At 41.2% G+C, this 23779-nt stretch overlaps 1 protein-coding gene across 1 annotated transcript in view; it reads left to right on the forward strand.

Annotated features, from left to right (window-relative positions):
- The first annotated feature begins 3843 nt into the window (after positions 1 to 3843).
- The window catches only part of LRP6 (LDL receptor related protein 6), a 125259-nt gene continuing 105323 nt past the window's right edge, over positions 3844 to 23779 (forward strand). Inside the window, exons 1-2 of the mRNA XM_030444560.1 lie at positions 3844 to 4269; positions 19533 to 19926. Of these exons, the coding sequence (XP_030300420.1) occupies positions 4215 to 4269; positions 19533 to 19926 (449 nt within the window). The 5' untranslated portion in view covers positions 3844 to 4214. The remainder of the gene's footprint in view (positions 4270 to 19532; positions 19927 to 23779) is intronic.

A 23779-nucleotide genomic window follows, 5' to 3' on the forward strand; every position in this document is an offset into this window, starting at 1 on the left:
GGAACTGCAGGCAGTAACTGAAAAGCCAAGTGATGTCTCAAGGCCGGGGGCATTGAGACATGACTAAAAGTCCAAGGAAATATGAGTGTAAGCTGCCTGTGCTCTGGTAAAATGGCACAGTTCATACGATATGGGATAAAAAGTTAGGGGGAAAGTATGTTTGCTTGTTACTGAACTTTAGGAAGGAAGGACTATGTAATATTGTATTCTAGTCACTGAGGGAGGAACACCGTGGTAAAACCATTGCACTCTTGGAACAAGGTAAACCTCGTCAGGTATATCTATCACATTTGTTAGAGTTGACCTTGTTTTGGAGAAGAGTTGGATGAAACATTTTTCTTTATAAATACCAGCTGTATTGGTATTAGGCAAAATGGCAAGGTGATGATGCTGCAAGTCAGAGCCCTATTTTATCTGTGAGATGATTGTAATGGGCATCACTGCTGAAATCATCACTACGTCAGATCCCATTTCCTAAGCTCTGGTGCTGCAGACTTTCCTGCTGGGGGCAAGAGAGGACTTGAGCTACAATTCCAGTATGAAGTCCTCCCGCTTTTGAAGTCGGTGAGAGTTTTGCCATTGACTTCAGAAGGACCAGAATTTCACCATGCCACGTCCATTAATTCCTGTTGAGACATTCAGCAGGAGAGCTAATTATGATAGTGGTTTCTGTGATGTGGGCAGCCACAAATCCATTTGCTGAGCAGCCATCTTCTCCTAACAGCTTTTGCTCATTAGGGACTTTGGTGCTGGTCCTACTAAAGATCCCACTGACTCCACTGCACAGTTCAAAGATAGAGTGACTGGGGCAGTCACTGCTGGTTTCAGGAGCTCCCGCAGCTGTTCCTTGCTGTCCTGTGTGCTGACACAACTTCTTGTGAGGCTGGGCCACCAACCAATCCAGGCAACTAGCCCAAGTGTAGGAGAAAACATTTTGAAAAATTCTGTGTCGTTGAGCTACCATCTAACTCCAGAGGCTGTGCAGGTTTCTTAGCAGCTGGAGCTCCAGACTGGATCTGAACCAGCAAAACAAGGTTTCTCTTTTTAAGGTTAATGAAAGTAACAGCAAGCAACAAGAGGAACTTCTTACTAAAATAAAAGGAACATTCCCTCCCTCCTCCTGTTTACTTAGACTTTAAGCTCAAATAAAAAACAATCATCAGGCCCTTCTATGTGTGGCAATCTTGCCTTCTATTTTACTTTGTAAAAAATGTGGAGTTAATTCAGAATGTATGAATTAGAAGTAAAACTGAGAAACAGTTAAGATGTAGACTTGGTCTTGAATCCTAAGTGTTGATGGGGAAAAGAGTTTAAAAAAGGTTACCTGGGCTGGAATACACAGGCTGTGGGGCAAAGGGGCTAAGCTGAGGGGAAGTGAAGCCAATAATTATTAAATGGCTCAGAGGAAATCCTAGAAGGAAAGGGAAGGACTCAAATTATGCACCAGTGTGAGGGGTGACAGCAGATAATGTTTGAAAGCTAAAAATAAAGCCTGTCAGCCTGGAGAACAGGGAAGAAAATTCTCAGAGTAAGAGCATCCAGGCAGGGGATCAGGCACCCAAGGGAGATACTCAAGACACTAGAGTGTTTCCAGCAAAACAGGTAAGATTTAAGAGGGAACAACATGCAGAGAAATGTGTTCTCTGATGCAGGGGTTTGGGAGTGAGGTTTTCCTCAGCTGTGAACCGTGCGATTAAGATACCAAAAATTCATTTCAGATCTTCCATATTCTGTAATTGGTTAATCACAGATTGTGCAACATTATGACTGCAAAGTATAAGGAAAATAAACACACAAACCTCTTTTTTTCTTCTCTGATTCCAATTAAACCACACACACACACAAAAGTAAAAAAGTAAAAAAAGTTGTGCTCCTTCTGCTAGCTCTGCAAAATTCAGTGGTGACAGCAAGGGTTGGATTGGGGTATTGACCTATTGTATAGGTTAATTTTTGCATGGGAAGCCTTCCCCTGTATTATCCATGTGGATCTTGCTCGAGTTTGCTAATCCTCCCAGCTGACAGCACAGAAACAGAGGAGGCTGTTTCATCTGTGGAAGAGTCAAGGACAACATTTTGTAACATAGACCTGGCCTCAGGGAGGTATTGCTGTTGTGAGTTGCATTGTTTATGTTTTCCAAATGCATTTTGGCAACCTTGAAGTTTGGAAATATACTTTTTTTGTAAAAAGCTCTGGGTTTGTTTTATTGGGTTTTTTTGGGTTTTTTTCCCCAGTAAAAGCCAAATCTGTTATCATATGACTCCAGGAGCCTGGTGTTAAGATCCAGTCTACAATGCCTAGGCCTTTAATCTGTACCAGATGTTATCTCCTACTGTAATCAGAAGAAAAGCTATGAAAATACATGTTCAACAGATATGAAATTAAAAGTTAAATGTTTCCATAAGTTTCTAATAATCCTGAAAATAATGTGGACTTCTGAATGCAAGGATCTCAAATTTTTACTGCAAGTTGTTCTGCCTCATACCATTAAACTGCTAAGAAGCTGTCACACTTTGTGAGGGAAGGAGAGCATGACAGAGATTTAGACTTGTTCCTTGGAGAAATACTGAAGTAGATTTTGTAACCTAGAAGAGATGCCAGAAAGCTGCATTTTGTATTGTTTATTAGTAATGAACAAAGTTGGTAAGGAGGGAAGCTTTTTTTAAGTGAGAGTATTTTACAAAATACCAACTTTTTAGCTTCTCCAGGAAGGGTGAAAGGGTGTGTTTACACAGATGTAAGTTAGGTTTAAACACAGCACATTGGCCACTCTTTTAACTACTGCTCCAATCAGCACAAATCCTGCTTACTACTTGAGTTTAACAAGGGGGACAAAAAGCCAAACCAGCCCCAGAAGTGCTGGGAAATAAATCACACACCATTACATCAGCCAAGCAGTAAGCACTGCTGATAAGGAACGCCTGCTAGCTCTGCTCTGGGAAAGATAAAGATTACTGCCACACCGACAGTATTAATTGTAACTTAATTTTACCACATTGCTTAATTCCCCATTCGCCCCCCAAGAAACACTCCAATACTACAGCCCGTCCCCCACACCCCCCTACAACTTTGTTCCTAATTCAGCCGTCGGGGCAGCGCGGGTCGATAACTATTTAAACGCCGGCCTGACCCCGCAGCTGCCCCAGCTCAGAGCCCTGCGGAAGGGCCGGGAGCCCGCCGCAACGCGGACCGGCCGCGCACCCATCGCCTCCGAGGTGCCTCTGTCGAAGAGCGAGCGGGATGGCGAGCGGACAACACTTGAAAAAGCATCCGGTAGCCCTATGGTGTCCGGCCGAGCCGCTGCCGCCTTCACCTGGCGGAGGAGGAGCAGGAGCGGCCGCCACCGCCTTTGTGCCGCCGCCGCTCTCTGCTCTGTGGCAGAAAGTAGTTCCGTCCCTCCCGGGCCGGTGTTGCTCCTCGATCCCCCTCACAGGCGGCGGAGGGGAGTGAAGCACGACAAGTAGTCCCGCTGGAATGCGACGGCGGCGGTCGGACCCCCCCCCCCCACTCCTACCCCTCGGCCGCCGCGTCCCCTCACTCTAACTGCGAGGCGGCCACCTTGGGGGGCGGGGGGGGTGACATCCAACCCACTCTCTCCCCTACCAGCAGTCCGGCTCCGCCGTGGTTTGGACCCCGCCGGGCTTTTGTCAGCGCCCGGGCTGCCGGGCGGGTGTGTGAGCCTGTCCGGCTCTGAGGTGCTGCGCGCGCGCATCCGCCTCCTCCTCCTCCGCTCGCTCCCTCCCTCCCTCCCTCCGTCCCTGACGGGAGAGAGAGGTGCAAGGGGAGGGGGGACGGGCGGGCGGTGCTCCGGGAGCCGTCCGGGCGCGGCGAGGGGAGGCGGAGGCGAGGCCGGGCAGGGGGAGGAGGTGGAGGAGGACTGTATCCCTGCGCCTGTGCGCGCCCGGCGGAGGCGGAGGCCGAGGCCGAGGCCGGGAGAGCGAGCAGACGGGTGGATGGGGGAACGGCCGCGGCGGTTGCGGTGAAGCAGCGGCCGGCATGGAGGGCAGCGCCCGCTTCCCCGGCGGCGCGGCGGGGCAAGTCGCCTGCTAGTGACCGGCGAGGGGGCAATCTCCGTGTCCGCCCTTCCCCGCCTTCCTTCCCCCCCCTTTTCCCCTTCCCCGCCACCTCCCCCGCCCGCCTGGAAGCATGAACTGGCAGCGGAGGTGCTGCTCCTCGCCACCGCCTCCCCGCCGGTGAGAGCGAGGAGGGAGGGAAGATGGGGGCCGTCCTGCGCAGCCTACTTGCCTGCAGTTTTTGTTCCCTGATGAGAGGTGAGCGGAGCGGCGGCAAGGGGGGGGGAAAAGTTGCAGGGTTGGTGGCGAGGGGCCATGTTTGGGCGTGCGGGAGGGGAGAGGCCTGGCTGCCGGCAGGGCGCGGGGCCCGGCGCGGGGGCAGCTCCCTGGCCCAGCCGACGCCGCGGCCTCCCCGGTTCCTTGAGCAACTTCGCCGCCGGCCCCGAGCCGCGCTTGGGAGCAGCCCGCCTTACCGGCGGCCACCGGCCGGTTCTCTCGCCGCCCCATTGTTGTTTTCAAGTTTGTTTGGTTGTTGTTTTGTTGTTTTTTTTTTTTAATAAATAGCAAAACAAACCCAAACAAACAACAGAAACAAACAAACAAACCTCCCAAAACAGCGTACGCTTCGCTGTCTCTCTTCGCACCCCTTGAGCTAGCCTTGGGCAGCGGGCAGCTCTCAAGGCAGAGGCTCGGCCATGCTAGTGTCGGGCTAATAACGCTGCTACCATCGCCAGGGTCCTCCAACCCACCTCCCCACTCCCCGAGTGGGGTTTTACCCTGCCGGGCGTGGGGGTGAGCTCGGAGCCTCGCGTGTTCCCCGGTGGGAGGAGGGGGAGGTGTTGGAAAGTGCCCGGGAACTGGTGGCGTTTCGCTGAAAGCTTCCTGGCAGCCAAGTTGAACGTGCGGAGTTGCCGAGAAGAGGAATGAAAAATCCTCTCAGCTGTGCTGGCTCTGCGCTGAGACTTGGGGAGAAGTTTGTGTTTCACTGGTGAACTGCCACGGATGTTCATACAGCTTTAAATCAGCAGTCGAGTGCCTTACGAGGGGATGTCACTTAAAGGAGCTGAGAATTCTCTGTTCCACTTCCCCTCTCCAGCAAAATGAAATTGAAAATGTCTTACAGGACACAATTGTTAAGAAAACCAAGTATTTTTAAAATTCACTTTTTTTTTTTTTTTATTTCCTTAATTTTACAACTCAGCTACATGAACTATTTCTCTGTGTTCTGTCTTTCTGGAAGAAATCACCTGCGATATTTGCATCCACAATTCTGCTGTTCACTTGTAATTTTTTTTGCACTAGATGAGGCAGGAGGTTAATTGCTAACAGTCAATCAACCATATGCTTTGATTTATAAAATTTATCAGTACTGGTGTTTTTCGATGAAAGCTAAAATAAAGGTGGTTTAAGTTGAAGTGACTGCTCCGTGCAGCTGCTCAGTGCTTTGGAAAGCAAAATTTTCCCCTCTGTAACCTCTTTTTTTTTTTCTTTTTCTTTTTTTTTCTCTCTTTTTTTCTATGCATCTGTTTGCCATATTGTATCCTGTTTTCAAAGATACAATTATACTTATTTAAGTGGGCTGTGTAACATTTCTTACTCCTATTGTGGCTGTTAAACCCCACTTTTCAGAACTTGAGGCTGGAATGCAGAGAAACTTCTTCCTGATTAGTTAATTTTATTAAGTTCGGAGTAAACCATTTGTTTGGCTCTTACTTGCTGTTCAGCCTAGTTCAAATGACAGCACAGAAATCATTGTCATATGTAGCATCATATAATATTGTCACTCTAATTTCTTAAAATTAATCTTGAAGTAGGGACTTGTGCTTTTGAAATTTTTGTGTACTTGGTGATTCTCAATAAGACACTTTGAAGAAACATTCAGTTTATAAACCATCCACACTGTCGTTTCTTTTCTTGTCTCTTATCTTTGTCTCTTGCAGAAGACATTTGTATCCAAACAGCATTTTTGTTTCTTCTATGTTCAAGGTCTCCTGCTGTGTTTGATCACCTACTTGAAGTCATAATCTTCTGTTTGTGACACTATAGTAATTTTCCTACTTGGCTAATTGTTACCTTAGATAGAGATAAACAGCAGGAACTGCTGAACTCTGAGGAAAGAAAAATCAATTTTTAATGGCATTACACGCATTGTCCCTAATAAACAACATCTATGCAAGTAGAATTGGTTTGAATCAGATGTGTTGAGTTCAGAAGAGGTGTCAGCAGTTCCTTAATGAAGCAGAGGCAGTGCCAGCATGAGTATGAATAAGTTAATACATGAAAGGAGAGATGAAGTTATGAAGTTCACTGTTTGGTCCTTGTGCTGTGAAGCATGCTAAGGTAACAGTGCTGGAGACTGAAACTCAGAAAATGTAATAGCATGTATTTGTGGATTGCAGCATCCTATCTGCTTATACAACAAGTCCTGTTGACTTAAAAAATCCCAAATGGATGGAGTTTTACAACAACTAAACTGTGATCATTAGTTTAAGGAAACTATAGTCGACTTGTTCTGGTCTGGAAAGCAGTGAAACTGGTAACCCTGTAAACTAAGAAGGACTTGAAGTAGCAGGCTGTTACTAGCCAGAATTGGATGCACAAGGAAGGCACTTGTCTTTCGAAGTTGTCCAAGGACTGGGATAAGCCAGATCCTAGTGATGTTTTCAGGTCAAGTATTTGGATTTCTAAGAGGCAGGAGGTTACTGTCATGACAACTTGCTGTGGAGGTTCTGAGGTTTGGGGTTGTTTTTGTGTTGTTTTGTTTTTCATATGCTGGCTTATAGAAGAAAGGGGTCACTTTCCTGGGACCTCTTGACCCTCATCATAGTTAGGTCTCTGTTCTCCTCTCTCCGCCCCTGGTTTGGTTTGGGGATTCCTCCCTCTCTGACAATCAACAGTGCTTCTTGAAGCTGCTCCCTGAGGGTACATATGGAGGAGTCAGAGCTGCTTCATAGCAGCTTTGCTGTGTTCTTCCTGACAGCTGTGAAACCAATCAGGATCTTGTTAGATAACTGACAGCTGCAAAGAGGCAATAGTGGTGGCATCACATCTGTCAGGGAGCTGCAGATAAGTGTGAAACTGAGGTTTCAACTTTTTAATAAGTGATAATGAGAGAGTTCTTTCTCTGCAAGTATTCATGCCTTACTTTTCTTCCAGAAATAACTCTCCAGTCAGCACACAATTGCTGTTTTGTTTTGGTTTTAAACCACCATCATACAGACAGTGCATAAACCTCTTGTTTGAATAGGAATATTATACGTGATGTTTGTGCAGACACACTGAACATTGCAGACCTCTGTGCTTATGGTCAGTGAAGAAATGAAAATATCTATTTGGTAACAGGCATTTTAAAACTATTGCTTCCTTTTCATGTTCAAAAGAGTTGTGGGTTTTTGTTTTTGTTTTTTTACTCTCTTGTTATGGTTTAAATATTATTACTGTCAGAGGTGTATGCAGATGATGTGCTTCTCGTATCCTACAGTGGGAGTTATATAAAGATATTCAGGTAAAAAGCTTTGTTCATCCTTCACACCAATAGTGCTTAGACAGCTATTAACCATATCCATGTTTCCTTTTTCCCGAGTGAATTGATTACATCTGCATTCTCTGAGTTCTAGGTAAAGAATTTGGCTAGAAGCTGTAGTGGCTAGGCTTTTTTGTTTGTTTAATTGGTTTGTGGGTTTTATTTTGTTTGTTTTGGCTTTGCTTGGGTTTTTTGTTCATTTTTGCAGGAAGATAGGTCAGGATCTAGAGCATAGGAACCTTTTATATACTGTGTCATTGAGCACTGAAGAAATCTGATTCCCTTGTACATTTGTAATCCACCTTTATGATGATGTCGCATCTCAAAAATGCCAGCTTCAAGAGTATCTGCTGTGGTGGTGGTGCATATAATATGCAATTTACCTTTTAGTTCAAATCAAGTAGAGCAAAAATTTTTTATTTTGTTTCCCTTCTGAGGGAGTAGGGTAGGAGAAGAAAACAGGGAGAAACAGGTCTTAGTTTCTGATCTGTCACCATTCATCTCTGACAGCCAGTCTGCAGACTTAAACACTGTATTCTTTGTCCCCAGCACATTTAACCTCATTAATTTCCTTATGAAATGCTGAATACTTGGGTTGCTTTGCTGGTGGCTTCTTCAGAAGAGTCGATTTCCTTGTACTGTAGGGAGGGGTACATGTTTTGTTGAGTGACACCAGAAATGTTACTAAAGCTTTGTTGCATGCTTCTACTTCTGTCTGGGCCAGTGGCTCTCCTGTGCTGGGAAGTGTACTTATCTCTGCTCACAGTTCTGCTGAGAAGCCCACAGGCTTCAGCCAGCTCACCTGGCAGAGACCACACCTGGCTGGTGAAATTCTTTGCTGTCCCCCACTCCTTTGATGGCATATGGGGGCTGTTTGTACTTTGAAGGCAGTTAGTGTCAGTGAAGCAGAATTTAGGTTGGTAAGGAGTTTCCCAGAGATGGAGCTCTACCAATAAGTAATTTAAGTTGCTTAGAAAGATATGGCAGGGGATGCAACTGCCTGGCAAACTTCAGGGATGGTCTGTTAGCATTTATATAGAGCACCTGGCATTGCTTGCTTAAAAGTTGAGCACTTGAACTCAGCTTTAATTCTATGGCTCACTAAGGGTGACTGTGGGTATGTGTACATGAGGTTTAGGATGAGCATGTGGTGAGTGCTACCACTTACTCTGTGCCAAACTCTTTGTAATGGTAGCTCTTCTAGCAGGTAATTGCTGTTCAATGAAAGATATATAGTCTCTAATAACTTCTGTTTCCTCAGCTTATGCCTCATTTCATAAACCTGTGCAGTTTCAGAGTGTGTACCACTTGCAGAGTTACAGAGTACACAGTGCTCTAAGCAAGGAAGCTGTGTCAGTCTTTTGTGGTAATTGTCCAAGGCTTGGAAGAGGAAAGCATAGCGTCACTAATGAAGAGTACATAATCCTGAGTATTGACACCCTAAACATGAAGAAACCTTGTCCTATTTATGTATTTGGCAGGCAAGCTGACACAGGGAGCCTTAAGCTCTTTAGATATTATTGTAGTTTACAAATACTTGTAGCTAGAGATTCACAGTGTGAACGGGCTCAATATTTGCTCCTTGTGGACAGAACTTGGTCTGAACACAGTGATAGCGTTTGAATGTAGTAACAAGATTATCTCCATTTCACCTTTTCAATACATTCCCCTCTAAAAGTTATGAAAATAGGGTGAGGTTTTTTTGTCTCCTTGTGATTATCTTCTAAAGCGCTTTCTATTGCAATGTAGTTGGCACAGTTCCCCACCAATATTGAAATGGAGTCAAAACTACCAGTCTATGAATAGAATGGGAATACTGTAATGCCTTTTCCCATTGTTTTTAAGAACACACCATTCCAAGACTAGGTTAAAAGAAGTAATGGTTTAGTTAGTAATACTTTGTTTCCTTTGCAAAATGTTACAAACTATTTGTAGAAAGAAGCATGCCAGTTTAAAAGATGGAATGCTTTTTGAACTTCATTATTTACATGGAGAGAACAATAAGGAAATGTTTTTAATATAAACAGACACGGAAAATGGCAACATTGGTATAGATTTTTTTAGTATCTTATTACAGGATCACATTACCTAAATAGAATTACTCCCTTGTGATAGAATTATTGTGGCAGAAATGGGATTATAGTCTTAATTCTGTTTATGAGGGCCATGTGTGAGCTCTTGATGTCAGATTTGGAAAGTAATCATGTTTGAGACAGAAAATCCTAATGAACTAACTGTATAATTTTGCTTAACCAAATATTTTTTTTTATCTTCCCTGTGATACTGAAACGTAATTTTGTTCTTTGAATTTTTCTCCTTACTCTTCCCTCCCTGATGTGTTCCCAGAGGGAAAGCATAGTTCTTGTGTTTTTGGAGTTTGTTTTTTAAACTGTTTATGCGTCCAGAACTCTTCAAGGATAAGCATTTTCCTCTATCCATTGTCAGAGTTCAGACTTCTAGAAGGTGGCTGATGTATTTGTTTGAATTCTAGAAGTTAAGGGTATGTGGAAGGTAACAGAAAGTGAGGTGTAGTAGAATTTCAGACTTTTTTCCTTTATTGTTTTGTCAAAGCAGTGTATGAATCTCTTGCATGTACTCATAGCATTAATTAAAATGATAACGCTCTGGAAATACAAGAATGTTCTTGTCCACACATGGATTAGTAGAGTAGCAATATTAAGAATAACAGAAGAGTAGGAATTTGTAACCCTCGCTTTGACTCTTATATCTCTTTGGAAAATACACTGGTGTTCTAATAACTTAAATTGAGGCTCAACAATTAGCCTTTACCCCAGAGGGGATGGTAAAAATTAATAAAATAATCCCAATTTGGCATTGTCTTTATGGGTTTGTTTTTCTTTTGGATTAATAGAAATTGGTCCTGTTCAATATGAAAAAGAGTTCGTTCACTTTTTCAAGGGATGCTGCATGTATATATGTTTTGTTTGTTTTTTTAACATATCTCTACATCTAATGAGTATTGAATGTTTGATATTATCAGTACTGGAATGGGAGTGGTTTTGAGAGTTTAAAAAATAAATCACATAGGTCACAGATTTATTCTGTTGCCAAAATAAAATGTGCAATAATTTGAAAAATTCATGAAGTATGCACATATTGTTCCTTGCCCTTTAAAAACAGTCCTCAGTGTTAAATTGAATGGAATTTTTATTTATTATCTCAATCTGTTGTAAACTTAATAGTCTTAAGAATTTGTTTAAATTGTAATTTTGGTTTGAAAATGTTTTTTTCCTTTGGCTGTTTTAGCTTGTACTGTGAGAATTGTCTTTTAATCTTATACATTTACTTTCTAGTTCATTGTGAATCCTTACTATTTTTTTTTCAAAATTGTTGATACTGTCTTGTCTAGAAGAAAGTATGTGACTTGTATGATAAGCAAGAACTGTGGAATTGTTTTACTATTTGGAGGTATGAGTTATTTTATTCTCGGTATTTGTTATGATGAGTGAACTGTCAAATATGCCGTTCACTAAGCTTGGCCTGGAAAGAAATCATTAGATAGCTGACATATTCTTTGTGGAAGAATTACAGAGTAGTGGGGGTGAAAAATGTGATAAGACAGTACTGCCATAAAGCAGTATTGCTGCTACCCCCATCCCCTCTGCCCCAAGTTGGTCCTGCTATTTTATGTCCCAGTTGAGGGCTTTCACTTACCTCTGAGGTATACTTCTCAGTGTTGGAGTCTGTTGTGCTAAATTCTGCATTCATGCTTTACAGCATCCTCCTGATAGTGCTTTAAAAATCTAAACAAACAAAAAACCCCAGCCACAAAACAAAACAATTTTTTTTTAACCTGAGGAGATAAACTGACAGATTTGGAAAATATTTTTTTTGTACTAGACATGCAGCTCAGATAAATTGCCAAAAGTCTCTGAAGAGGGTAGCTAAGTGCCTATGAACTTCTTGTCAATATGGAAAAGTGATTGGTTCAAAAGTAAACCAGCGTGCTGCTGCTCAAGGTGAGGATTTTGTTGGTCCATGAGGAACTTTGAGCTGAGGGACCCCTTGTCTGTGGCTATTCCTATGAGATATTTGTCAGAATAACTGGGAATCCTTCACCTATGGAGGCAAGTGGTGATTTGAGGGCAAGCTCTCCCAGGCCCTTCTCAACTGGTTGTGTACCTCCAAAGGTGTGCTGTCCAGGTTGAGCAGCTCATGAACTGTCATCTCTCCAGACTACCGACAAGCTTTGGAGCATTCCTGTCTCAGCATGCCAGGGTATACAGCAGCCTTTTGGGACCTGGGTTGCCTCTGTTACAGCATCACAACTTTGTATCTTGATGATCTATTGCAGTGGAGGGGCTTAGCAATGCACAGTCTTTCAGCAGCAGCTTCATCAGGGATATGAGTTAGGCTTTTTATTTTTTTAAATTATTATTTTTTGTGTTAGAGACTGTAGGAAATGATGACACCAGAAGGTGTGAAGGGTAGTGCTTCATTTCAGTGTGATCAGGTCGTCTTATCTGTCACCACGTGGCTTCAAGTTTGGATTGCAAAATACCATCCCTATTCAGATGTGGGACTCTAACTGGTGCAGTGCAGCAAAACAAGATTTCTTTTTCTGTGTGAGTGAAGGTGTGTGCTTGGGAGAACTGTCAGAAACATACCTTGCAGACAGGAGATGCTTTGCAGCAGTCTACATGCATAGTGACTTTTTTAATTAAACAGATTGTGTCGATTAAGCATGGGTGTTTCCAGTAGAACTAGGGAAGTATTGCCAATGTGAGTGGGACTGGTGTGACTTCATCTGTAGCACTGTGTTGTTCTGACAGCTGTTTGAGAGTGGGAGAGTGTTGAAGGCAGGTTATGGTGACACCTGAGGAAATGGGAAGTGTAATGTTGAAGTTCTGCTGACATTAGTATGGATCATGGTGCTACCTGGTCAAATGTCTCTTTAATCTTTCCTGCTTTCCAGAGTCTGTTGCTGGCCAAGGAATGTGTACTGTGCTGCTGCCATGTCACCTTAATTTTCTTGCCACTTTAAGGCTCTCTCTTGTATGCAGCAGGGTATTGGAAGAAGGTATGGCAATGCAGCTGCAAGCAGATATCTGACCAGGGAGCATTGTGGTCTGCTCATCCTAGGCAGTTGTAAGCAAGATAGATTCAGCATATTAAGTTATAAAGATGTCAGCTGCCAAAGTGGTGTGTTTTATCCTCATGAGAATGCAATGGAAAGAAGTTCAGAGTAGGAGAGCCATTGTTATGGAAAGATGAGCTGAATCACCTTTCCCTAGCTGAGACAGTGGATCAGTGTGGATGTGCTGCTTAACAGTAAGAGGAGACATACTGTGATAATTTGAAAATCATCAACTGATGGTTCTATAGTTCTGTTCCCAACAGGGTGATTTGACAGGCTATGCCTGCTATTCAGAAAGTTATTTGCCTGTGATATGCTGAAGTATTTGGTGTACTTCAGTTGTGTGCTTGTGCTATATTCTGCCAGGCCTTTTTGCTTTTTCTGCATGGACTTGCTATTTCTGTCCTTCCTTGTTCTCTGTTTTTTTCTTCCTCCCCTTCTCTTGCCTCTATCTGTGTAGTTCTTTTGGAAGAAGATTTTTTCCCTCATTATCCAGCAGGTTAAAGAATGGTTTAATGCCTTTGTCTCATCTAGTCCTGCAGGATTTCTTGGTCTCCAAAGTTCCTGTCTGGCCAAAGGCCAGCAAAACTAACAGTGGTGCAGAAGAAACTAACTTGGTGCAGAATCCAAGTGCCATTGCTACTGCTTGGTGTCTTTGCTTTTGCACTCATGTTGTTACTCATCTCATTCACTGGCAAGCCTCACTGTTCTTGTGACTTTTTGAGTTACTATCTGAACAGCCCTTGTATGGCTCTAGCATGTGGAATATGCGTTAGGTTATCCGACAAGAGCAGAAACAGCCCTTTCTGACAAACTTGTGCTGCCTTATACTGAAGTCCAGATTGCCTGCTGTGTCCTGCAACCCAAGGAGGTTCAGAGAGAGGGGAGCTCTCCCTTAGCAGTCACAGGATCTCCTAGGTTGGAAAAGACCTTCAAGGTGATCGACTCCAACTATAACCTAACACTGATAAGACCTTAACTAAGCCATATTCCTAAGCACTGTGCCTACACAACTTTAAATAGCTCCAGGGATGGTAACTCCACCACTGCCCTGGGTAGCCTGTTCCAGTGCCTGATAAACATTTTGGTGAAGAAATTCTTCCTAACATCCAATCTAAACCTCCCCTGGCACAACTTGAGTCCATTACCTCTTGTCCTGTCATTTGTAACTTCACTGAACGTCTGTTCAGTGATCCCTACTTCTTTACAGCCTCCTTTAAGGTACTTGTAGAGAGCAATAAGGTCTCCCCTCAGCCTCCTCTTCTCCAGGCTAAACAACCCCAGCTCCCTCAGCAGCTCCTCATGAGACTTGTGCTCCAAATACTTTATCAGCTTTGTTGCCCTGCTTTGGACACACTTTAGTAGATAAATGTCCTTGCTGTAATGAGAGGCCCAAAATCGAACAAGTACACAGGTGAGTACCTGTGCTGAGTACAGTGAAGGTTCACTGGGGGCTACTGGTAAGTCAGTTCATTAGTTTTCTTAAAAAATTGTGTGGATTAAATGAGGAAAGGTGCTGTTATGGAATACCTGCTGCAAAATCCTGGCCTGATGCTTTCTGTGCAAAACTCTTCTGTATTTCCTGGTGATTTTTTTATTTGTTTGAAAATATGAACCACTTCTGCATAAGTTTCTTGAGGATGGTTCTCTGCTTTTCAGGGTATTTTTTTTTTCATTTGCAACTTGCCTCCCTTCTGATTTGATACAGGTCTCCCTGTTTTTAATCTCAGTGCTACCTCAGCACTTTTGCTCCACCAAACTGAGCCAGCAAAACTCAAACATTCACAGATAGTGATTAAACAGAATTCGTTATAAGCTTAAACAATGATGAAGAAATTTGAACCTTGAGGAATAAAGGGAAAGTCCACAGAACTGACAGTGCCAGAATCCTCGTGTCCATGCAGAAAGTTTTTCTTACGCTTTTGGGTTGGCTCTCTGTTGGCCATCTTGGGAATGGGAGTGACTGTCTTACATACAAGGAGTTTTGTGTTTAGAGTGGTTTTGAGGAGGTTGCAATTAATGCTCTTTGTTGGTTATCTATGCCCACTTATCTGCTTCTCCTTCTCTTGTGGGCTGCATGTGGGTGGATGTCATTCCATCAAGGCATCTGGCAAATCCTTCATGTTCACTGCTTCATCCAGGACCATGTGTATTTGCTTGGCATATCTCATCACAGCATCTCCTCTTTTCCAGTTCTTGTGTTTGCTGTCCTTGTGGCAGTGTGCTTGGCAGTGTCAATTCACTTCTAGGTGCTCAGAGTTCTTGAGCAACACTTTTAAAAAGGGGGAAGGGCAGTTTTCTCTTCCCAGCTCCAGGCCATCTTCCAGTGTAGCATTCCATGGGTTTCTTACCAGTTGATAATATCCTGCATGGATATTTCTTTCCCCAATGTGAGCAGTTTCCCAGTGTTACCGGCTGGACTACGTTGGTATACTGGGGCAAGTTGCCACAGCTTATGGTGGCCACCTCTAGTCTGGCAGGTCCTGTTTCTAAATTGGAGGCTCACAAGCAACTGGTTCAACTGATTTGCCCAGCCTGATGCAGTCATCCCTTTCCCTGGTCTGCTAGTGCTTATGTATATCTGATTTTGTTCTGAACTGATTCTGGATGGCTAAAAAATACTTTCTGGCAGGTGGTGGGAGTGCATGGTAGCCTTCTGCTGGTTTAGGTCCCTGCCCTGTCTCACTGTTGTACAGGACAAGTGGTGGGGCCAGTGCAAAAGTCAGGTCAGGAGCTGAAAGCTGAGAGTGGAGCCAAGGAGAGAGGATGTGGCTGCAGTTGCATTTTGAGCAGATACAGCAGGCTGACAGTTAAAGGGGGGAGAGCTGCTCCCCCTTCCAGTTCCCTGCTGTTTGCCTTACATTACTTTTGGAGTTTGCTGGACTGCTTCTTGAGTCAATTCAACTCACTAACCCAAGCAAACCTTTCACTGACGTCAGGATTTGAATCAGCTTGGGGAGGGGCCCTTATCTACGTGAGGAGGTAGAAGAGCATTGTGCAGGGTTGGGCATGAGAAAAAAGAGTTTGGGGCAAATAAGACAATGCTAATTGTTTTAACCAGGCTAAATTCCACGTCAGTGAAAGAGAATGAATGTGTTGAAGGTAACTCTGACTTTGTGGCTCCTTGAAGTGTCATGGTTCATTGAAAGTGGAAAGGAAGCAAGCAGAAACTTGTGGAAAAGGGGTCTGGACTAGTTAAAGGGAAGTGGGACAAATTCTGACATCTTAAAGTAGCCACTTAAACACACACACACACAAAATTGAAAAACATTTAAACATTTTTAGCTGGTAAAGTGGGGTGTTTTGGTAGGTTTTTGTTTTGTGGTTTTGGTTTTTTTTAATGTTTGTTCATTACAAAATCAGATGTACAATTTAAGACTTAAGTAGACAAGTGTTGGGCAACCCAGACTCAAGTATCTTGGGGATTAGCAACATTCAGTATGCTAGAGAGAAAAAAACCAAGAAGCCAAGAGAAATATTTGGTAGAAGAACTGAAGTTCTGTGGTGAGGAAAAGGGTGCTGGTGTAGAATTCTAGTTGTAAAGGCAGTGCTGGATTTTTATATGGAATGTGGTAAGCATAGGGAAGGCATTAGGTGAATATTAAGAATTCAGAAGCAGTTTAGGTTCAGTGACCCACTATTGCAAGAGTTCCTTAGGTTTATTTTGTTGCAGTTCAAATGTGTTAAACTTTAGTTTTTGTATCTATTTTGTTCTCTAAGCAAATGTTTGCCTCTACAAGTGGATACTAAAAAGCTTATTTTATGACTAAGCTTAGCTTTTACTCTGTATTGGGTACTTTAATCAGGAGGGTATGTGTAGACCTCTCAGATGATTGATAACATGGTAATATTCACTACTGTTTTAGTCACTTATTTCCCAGATGGGTGTTTTTTTCTTTTACTTTTCAAAAGGTGTATTTCTCTTTAATGCATTATAGTTTGTTGCAGTTAAAATGTGTATTTTTATGGTGTCTGTAGAAGGGAAGTAGAAACATACATAAAGAGAGATGGGCTTTGAAGACTTAAAATAATAATCTAAGTAATATCTCTTTGCCCTATTACAGCTTAAACTGTGGAATAGTTTTTTAGCTTTGAAAGGAGTTTCTCTTGGACTTCTTCCTGGAGGCTATTACTATAGTTGGGAGCTGCATTATGCAAGCAAGCCATTTTTGCAGTGTCCTGTGCTCCTTTTAAAGTGACTTATATGGGGCAGGATGTGATCTTCTGCCATGGTTTTCCTTCTAGCATTGCTGCTTAAGTAAATGGCAAAGATTATACTAGATACTAATGCTGCTAACTTTAGTACTTGAGTTTTATAGGACTTTGAAACCTTCATGTTTTATGGAAAGGGCTGGAGGAACAAACCTGGTTTTTATTATCTTGGTGATGCATGCTTCATTCCCAAATGTCGCAACAAATTGGAAAGCTTAATATCCTCATCTGCCAGCCCTGTGGAATGTGTTACAAGTTGTGGCATTGAATCAATCTTCATGAAACTAAAAATCCTAAGTGTTGCTGGTTTGCTTCTGAGCCTTCATTCGAATAGCTTGTATCATTCATGATAAAGAATGGTTTCTCCAGTCCTTCCTCAACCAGACCTGAGCTCCAGCAAGGAGTGAATAACCAGTGTGGTTGTGTCAAGCTCAGCAGTGCCTTCAGGCTTCCTTGGTAACACTTGGCATTCCTGGTGTTCCAAATAAGATCATGCTGTGTGCATGGGTACTCTTGCCCTGTGTTGCACGTAATAATTGAACCTGCACTCATTTGTGCATGGATTTACCTTTTCTCAAATGCTATGTGTGCTGTCTTATTGGAGACATCTCTGACAGCTGGCTGCATGCTTTCCTGTGGTGCTCTGACACTGGCACTGAGCTGGCTGTTAGCTGATTTTTCAGGTTACAGTTGCAGGTTTTAAAAAGTAGAGGGCTTTATTGCAAATGTAATTTTTACCACTTTCAGGTTATTGAATGCTTTTTTTCTGGAAAATTCCATGATTATTAGCAACCTGCACCTCAAGAAACTGTACTGTAATTTTAAGTCCTTAGAAGGTGGGAAATTATGCAAGGCAGGGAAGGAGATAGCAAAGTAATGTAACAAACCTACTTAATGAGAGGATACTGCTTTCTAATTTAACAAAGGCTACCCTTTCTCCATGGAAATCTAATCTCTAAACTGAATGTTTTACTTCCCAATGAAAGCATAATTTCTGGAGAGGGGAATAGAACTTTAGCATTACTAAAACCAACAAAACTTCTTTCCCCATTTTTATAACTGTCTATCAAAAATTTGTCATAAATCAATTTATATTTAATTTTCTAAAAATAGAATGAAAGTCTAAACAATTGTTTTGTTTTTCTTGTGGGTTTTTTGTTGCTTTTTGTTTGTGGGGTTTTTTTCGATGGATTTTTGTTTTTGTTTTGTTTTTTTTCCTTTGGGTTTTAAGGAAGCAAGTAAAAGGCTTCCAATCATGCATAGCAGAACCTGTTTATTTGGATTAAGAAAGTTTCTTCAGCTTCTCCCAATATGCAAGTGGCAGTGTCTTTGAGAAGCAGTTTTGTGGTGATGAGGGGAGTAATCAGATCTTGGAAATTAGTTTTTGAATTTTCTGAAGTAGATGTTAGTATTCGTAATTTCAGGGTGAGTTCCTCATGTAAGGAATTGGATCTTTTCTGGTAATGTGATGGTCCTTGGTGTTATTCAACCATAAACATCTTTGGTTCTATAAACATAAGCCTTTTGGTTAGGATACATATCCTACTGCAAGTTTGGAGTGCCTCCATATGCTAATGAATAAATTTGCAAGATTTTACTTAAATGTGTGTGGTGACAGGTAGAGGAGCATTTAGTATGCCAGTCATAGTATGTATCTGAATGCTGCTGTACAGCTCCATTGCTGGAGTGCCCAAGTTAGTACAGGGAAAGGTAGAGGTATTTTCTGATAGTGGGTTTAAAAGTATGTGCTTGTCTACTTTATACAATTTTATTCTTTTTTTAGCCTTCTATTAAATAAGACAGGGATTTTCCTGATGTTATATATAGCTTGTGGCTAAGGACAATTAAGCAGCCATATTACATTTGAGAAACTGTTTTCATGGTTACTGCTTTTCATTAGTCATCTTGGGTGTGTTGTATATGAAGAATATACAGACTGTGCAAACCAATAGAGTAAGTAAAGAAAGTCTTTATATATAATAAAGACTTCATGTTACACAATTAATTAGGAGTGATAGAACTGAGCTTGAAAGAACTGAGTGCTGTTAGTCCTGTAGGTTTATTTTTCTATCTAGCTCCTCATGCCAGCATCAACACCCTAAAACAGCATTCATCTCATGCTGTATTGTATTTGCATGTATTATATGTAAAATATCTGAAATATGATTTTGAAGAGTATCAACATAGGTGGTTTTGATACTCTGACATGAATTGTATTTTTAAAGCAGAGGGGTGTGTATTGCTAAACTGTAACAAAAAAAAAAAAAGAAAGGAATCTTTGCTCAGGTGAGCTAGCACTGAGTGCTTAGAGAGCTGCTTTACGTTTGTCGTTCACATTCTTATTTATGCATCCTTCTCTACGGAACAGTGTCATTTGAGCACTTCAAACCTTCATTTTCTTTGTTCTCTCCCTTCTTCTTTAATCTTATTTTGATAATGCACAGCCCAGAATAATGAGCCGCCCATTACAAAGTTATCATCTTGAGTTGCAGCACTGTTGAAAGGCTTTGAGTTGGTGCTTTTTAGTCAAACTTCAAAATGTCCCCTCACCTTTTTTTTTAATTAAAAAAAAATATTCTTAAATTAGTATTTATGGCCTGATGCACCATCATGGTGTGAGTTATACTTGATATAAGTGGTGTTAACACATCTGTCTGTCTCCCCACCCCTTATTTCTCCCATTTAAAGCTGCCCCACTGTTGCTGTATGCCAACCGGCGGGATCTGCGCCTGGTGGACGCTGCCAACGGGAAGGAGAACGCGACGGTGATCGTGGGTGGCTTGGAGGATGCAGCAGCAGTGGACTTCCTGTTTGTAAAGGGGTTGATATACTGGAGTGATGTAAGTGAAGAAGCCATTAAACGAACAGAATTCAATAAATCTGGGAGTGTACAAAATGTGGTCATTTCTGGACTTCTGTCACCTGACGGGCTGGCATGTGACTGGCTGGGAGAGAAGTTATACTGGACGGATTCTGAAACAAATCGGATTGAAGTTTCTAATTTAGATGGATCACTAAGAAAAGTTTTGTTTTGGCAAGAGTTGGATCAACCCAGGGCAATCGCCTTAGATCCTGCAAGAGGGTAAGTTTTGTTTAAAAGAAAATATTTAAAAATGTTAAAATTCTTGTTTGTTGAATGATTTTAAATAATTGATTCTAGAGTTACCGAAGTTATCCTGTGCTATTTTGCATTGTTTCCTTCTTTTCTATTAATGTGATTTGAAAACAATTTGCATCATAAGCAATTTTTAAAAAGTACTAGAAACTTATTTTGGAAGTACTGGAGAAGATGAAAAGAAATGGAGAAGTTGCAATGTAAAATCCAGTATAATCTGCTTGAAGAGCCATCAGGTGTCTGTGGACTGGCTTGTTCCTCTCTCTAGTGTGAAGTGGTGGATTTTTTTTTCAAGCTTTGTTGTTGATGTTTATGCTTTATCAAAACAGCAGAAGAAATGAGAGAATCAGTATATTGTAGTAATAACAATTTAAGACATGTTTTAGTGCAGAAAATATATATATATGAGTTCCTCTCCCCATCCTTTGGGGAACTTTTGTTTTAAAAAGTCTTGTTTTGGTTTAGCCATTCTAGAACAGGTCTGATTCTATCTATCTCTCATTTCAGTCCCTGGACATGACTTACAGTAAAATCTTTTTGTTCTGGTCTTGGACAAAGCTGTGTTGTCAGAAATGCTAAATTCAGAGGTGGTTTTGGTGATGTTATGTAAATAGCTAGATTGAGGTTACCCTGTAGGTAGTAATCTGTGATAAAGTGACAGGTCTCCTGAAGTGAAAGGCTGATGGAAAATCCTTGATGCTGTGTAATCTTTTGATAGTTGTTGTTTTTTTTTTTAATCTGTAAACTAGTTCTTATTTATATCTTCTTTTTTTTTTTGCTAAACAAGCAAGAAAATGAGTATCTTTTACTTCCATTTCATGTATTTTTTTTTAGTCAGCTTCTTGGAGGGAGAAATCAATGCATTGTTTCTTAGGAAAGATGAGAGATGTTTTAGCTGCATGCAGCCTTTTTACATTATAGTTTATTGAACTTGTGTGTTTGGGTCTTTTCCTCCAAAGGAAGGTGTTTTCTTTGTAAAGCATGACTTTGCTGAGCTTTATAGAAATACCATATCTTGAATATTTTATTCCACAGTTTCAATAGGCCTTTGGAAAAATATAAGCAGGAAGGATGTTTCTTTTGCACTGCTTATATTTCCAGCTTTGGAAATAGCAAAAGGGTGGATTTATGCTTTTCCTATCTCTTTACAGCCTATAAATTGGCTCCAATGATAGTGTAAGTTTTATGAGATACTAAAACCATTTAAGAATGTAAGAAAAGATGAAGTGCTAATGCCCATTCCACCTAACATTCCAAAGCTGTGGGAGAAAAGGGAGGAAAAACACAGTCGAAATATTTTTATTTGGCTTCGAGCCAGAGAGACGGAGATACTCCTTAGCACTGTTGTCAAGCTAGTTGGTCTTTTTTAGGACTGTTTATATTTTCCAAATACCTTCAGTAATACGCTATCAAAACTAGATGACTCTGTACTTTTGTACTCTTTCATAATACTTTACACAAAGAGAAAACTAAAAGAAGAAAAATGAAATAGATAAAAGGTAAAGTGGATTCATACGTTTTTCCATGCTGATGGTCTGTTAAAGCAGTAGGAATACATACTTCAATATACCTCGGTTTAAAAAGAAACAAGTCAAACAAAAAGCCCAAACACCAACCCTCTCCTTTCCTTAACAAACAAAAAAACCCCAACCAAAACAAAGAAAACCCTCCACCAGCTGTAATTGAAGGACAAAATAATATTTTCTTCTACATCTTTGCAGAGGTCACTTTCTAAGTTGAAGGGTGTGTTTTAGGAAGTAAATCAGTAAAGTATCTACTTTGCCTTGCAGAAACTGCAAAATTACAGTTCTTTAATGTAATTTTATGAGACAGAACCTCTTAGCTTTTAGTAAAACTGGTTGCATTTCAGAACTTTTTCCAAACCTCTAAACATAGGTGGAAGAGTGGCACAAACACTGGAATATAAATAAAAATCCCAAAATTGTTCTTGTATGCATGCTCTTTCCCTAACATTTAAAAATTTTTTTAGCCCTGTAAATGTGTTTTGGTTTCACACTTTTACCTGGCAGACAGTGGTAGGAAAAAGCCATAAAAGGATCTCAGAACACTTAATAAAATTTAAAGCTTGGAAAAGCAAAACCCCCTCTAATTTTCCTGCAGTCTGATCCATCTCCTACTATGCTCAGTTGATGGTTATTCCAGATACATTTATGTAATCTCTTGCAATTCATGAAATGATTTAGCAACAAAATTTACACTAAGGTAATCATTAGCCACAAGTTCATTTTTTCATTACAGTTTTTCAAATGTAGTTGATCTAAAGTAGGATACATCAAGTATTTCACAATCAAATTGATGTGAGTATCAAGCTACTTGTCTATTCTGTGCTTGTGTATGTGTTTATTTTATGTATTTTACTGGAAACATGAGAATGCATATTTTGAAACTAAATGTCAGGTACCAGATAAGCTAGCACATATATAGCAATAAATAATGCATTTTCTTGGCAGTGTCCCATGTATTAAAAATAAGTGTTTCACCAACACTTCTTTTTAACAACCTGCCTGTTGTAGGGCACTCAGCAGCCCTTCTCTGAGGGTCTCTTTGCAGCCCTGTTGAGATAGTTGGAAGGAATAGGACTGGACTCTTCCAGAGCATGTTACAGCAACAGTAGTGGTGATGGAAGAGTAACTGGTTTAGGGAGCCTTTGCTGACACTGCCAAAACCATCTGTTAATTGTGTGTGATGTTATATGTATAACTAGAATACTGCAGTAGAAGATAGACGTGGCTCCTGTGTCTGTTAGCAATAATGAGAAATGCAATACATTTACTAGTGGAAAAATATTTCTTAGTTGGTAGCTGAGACACAGCAGCTATGTCTAATTTTTACTCTGGTATTTTTGTCTAGGAAGCCCTCAGAAGTGTTTAGCCTCCTCTTCCTGGCCATCTCCTACAAGGAGGTTTGAGCTTCTCATTTTCCATATTCATATGCTGCAACTTATTATACTTTTTTTCTATTTTAGTTGTCTTGATGTTCAATCAAATAATTATGTGTGTCTCAGGAGAGACAAGAAGGGACTTCAGGTGAAGAGAAAGGGAAGAGGGTGCTTGTTCAGCTTTGTTTTGAAATGAGCTGGAGGCTTTCCATGCAGTTTCAACAAGGCTTCCAGGTCCTAGTTATCCTTTCTGAAACTGTTTATTCCTGATCTGTGTTAAGCATGAGACCCTCTTTATAAAATGAGCAACTGAGAATTGCACATACTCTGACATTTAAATCTTGACTTTTTTGCTTGGGGAAAGACTAGTTAGTATACCACTAAGTGCAGGACAGCACCAGGTTTAAGAACTGCTCATGAAGTTGAGCAAGTGGAAAAGAGGTTTTTCTGCTTCAGCACTCAAGATAGGAAGAAAAGGGTGTATCTCTTCACATTCTTGAGCAAGTACTGTTTGTAAAGGCAGAATCATATATTTGAGCTGCTGTTTTCTTGTTATTTTTTAAACTTTTGTACTCAGGGAAAAGACTTATCATTGTTACAGTTCCCCAGAAATTACCATTTAGACACTTGATCAGCTTTCTTCATAAGAAACACTGTCAAAATGAACTGGCTTTTCTCACTTCTAAATGTATTGTTCACCACACAGGAAATTTTGAGTGCCTCCCAGAAGTGCTGACTAATTGCTTACTTTTCAGGACATGTTTTAAATCAAGTCATTCTATAGAATTACTTGAATTGTTAAATTCTTGTAAAGCTTTCGTGTTGTAAATGTTTTCAGTTAGTGAATGATATGAGAATACAAAGAGCTACAGCGCTTTTTATGACAGCTGAAGTTGATTTTTGGATGAAGTGCTTACATGT

The sequence above is a fragment of the Calypte anna genome, chromosome 1, assembly GCF_003957555.1.
Source record: "Calypte anna isolate BGI_N300 chromosome 1, bCalAnn1_v1.p, whole genome shotgun sequence".
Taxonomy (NCBI): Eukaryota; Metazoa; Chordata; class Aves; order Apodiformes; family Trochilidae; genus Calypte; species Calypte anna.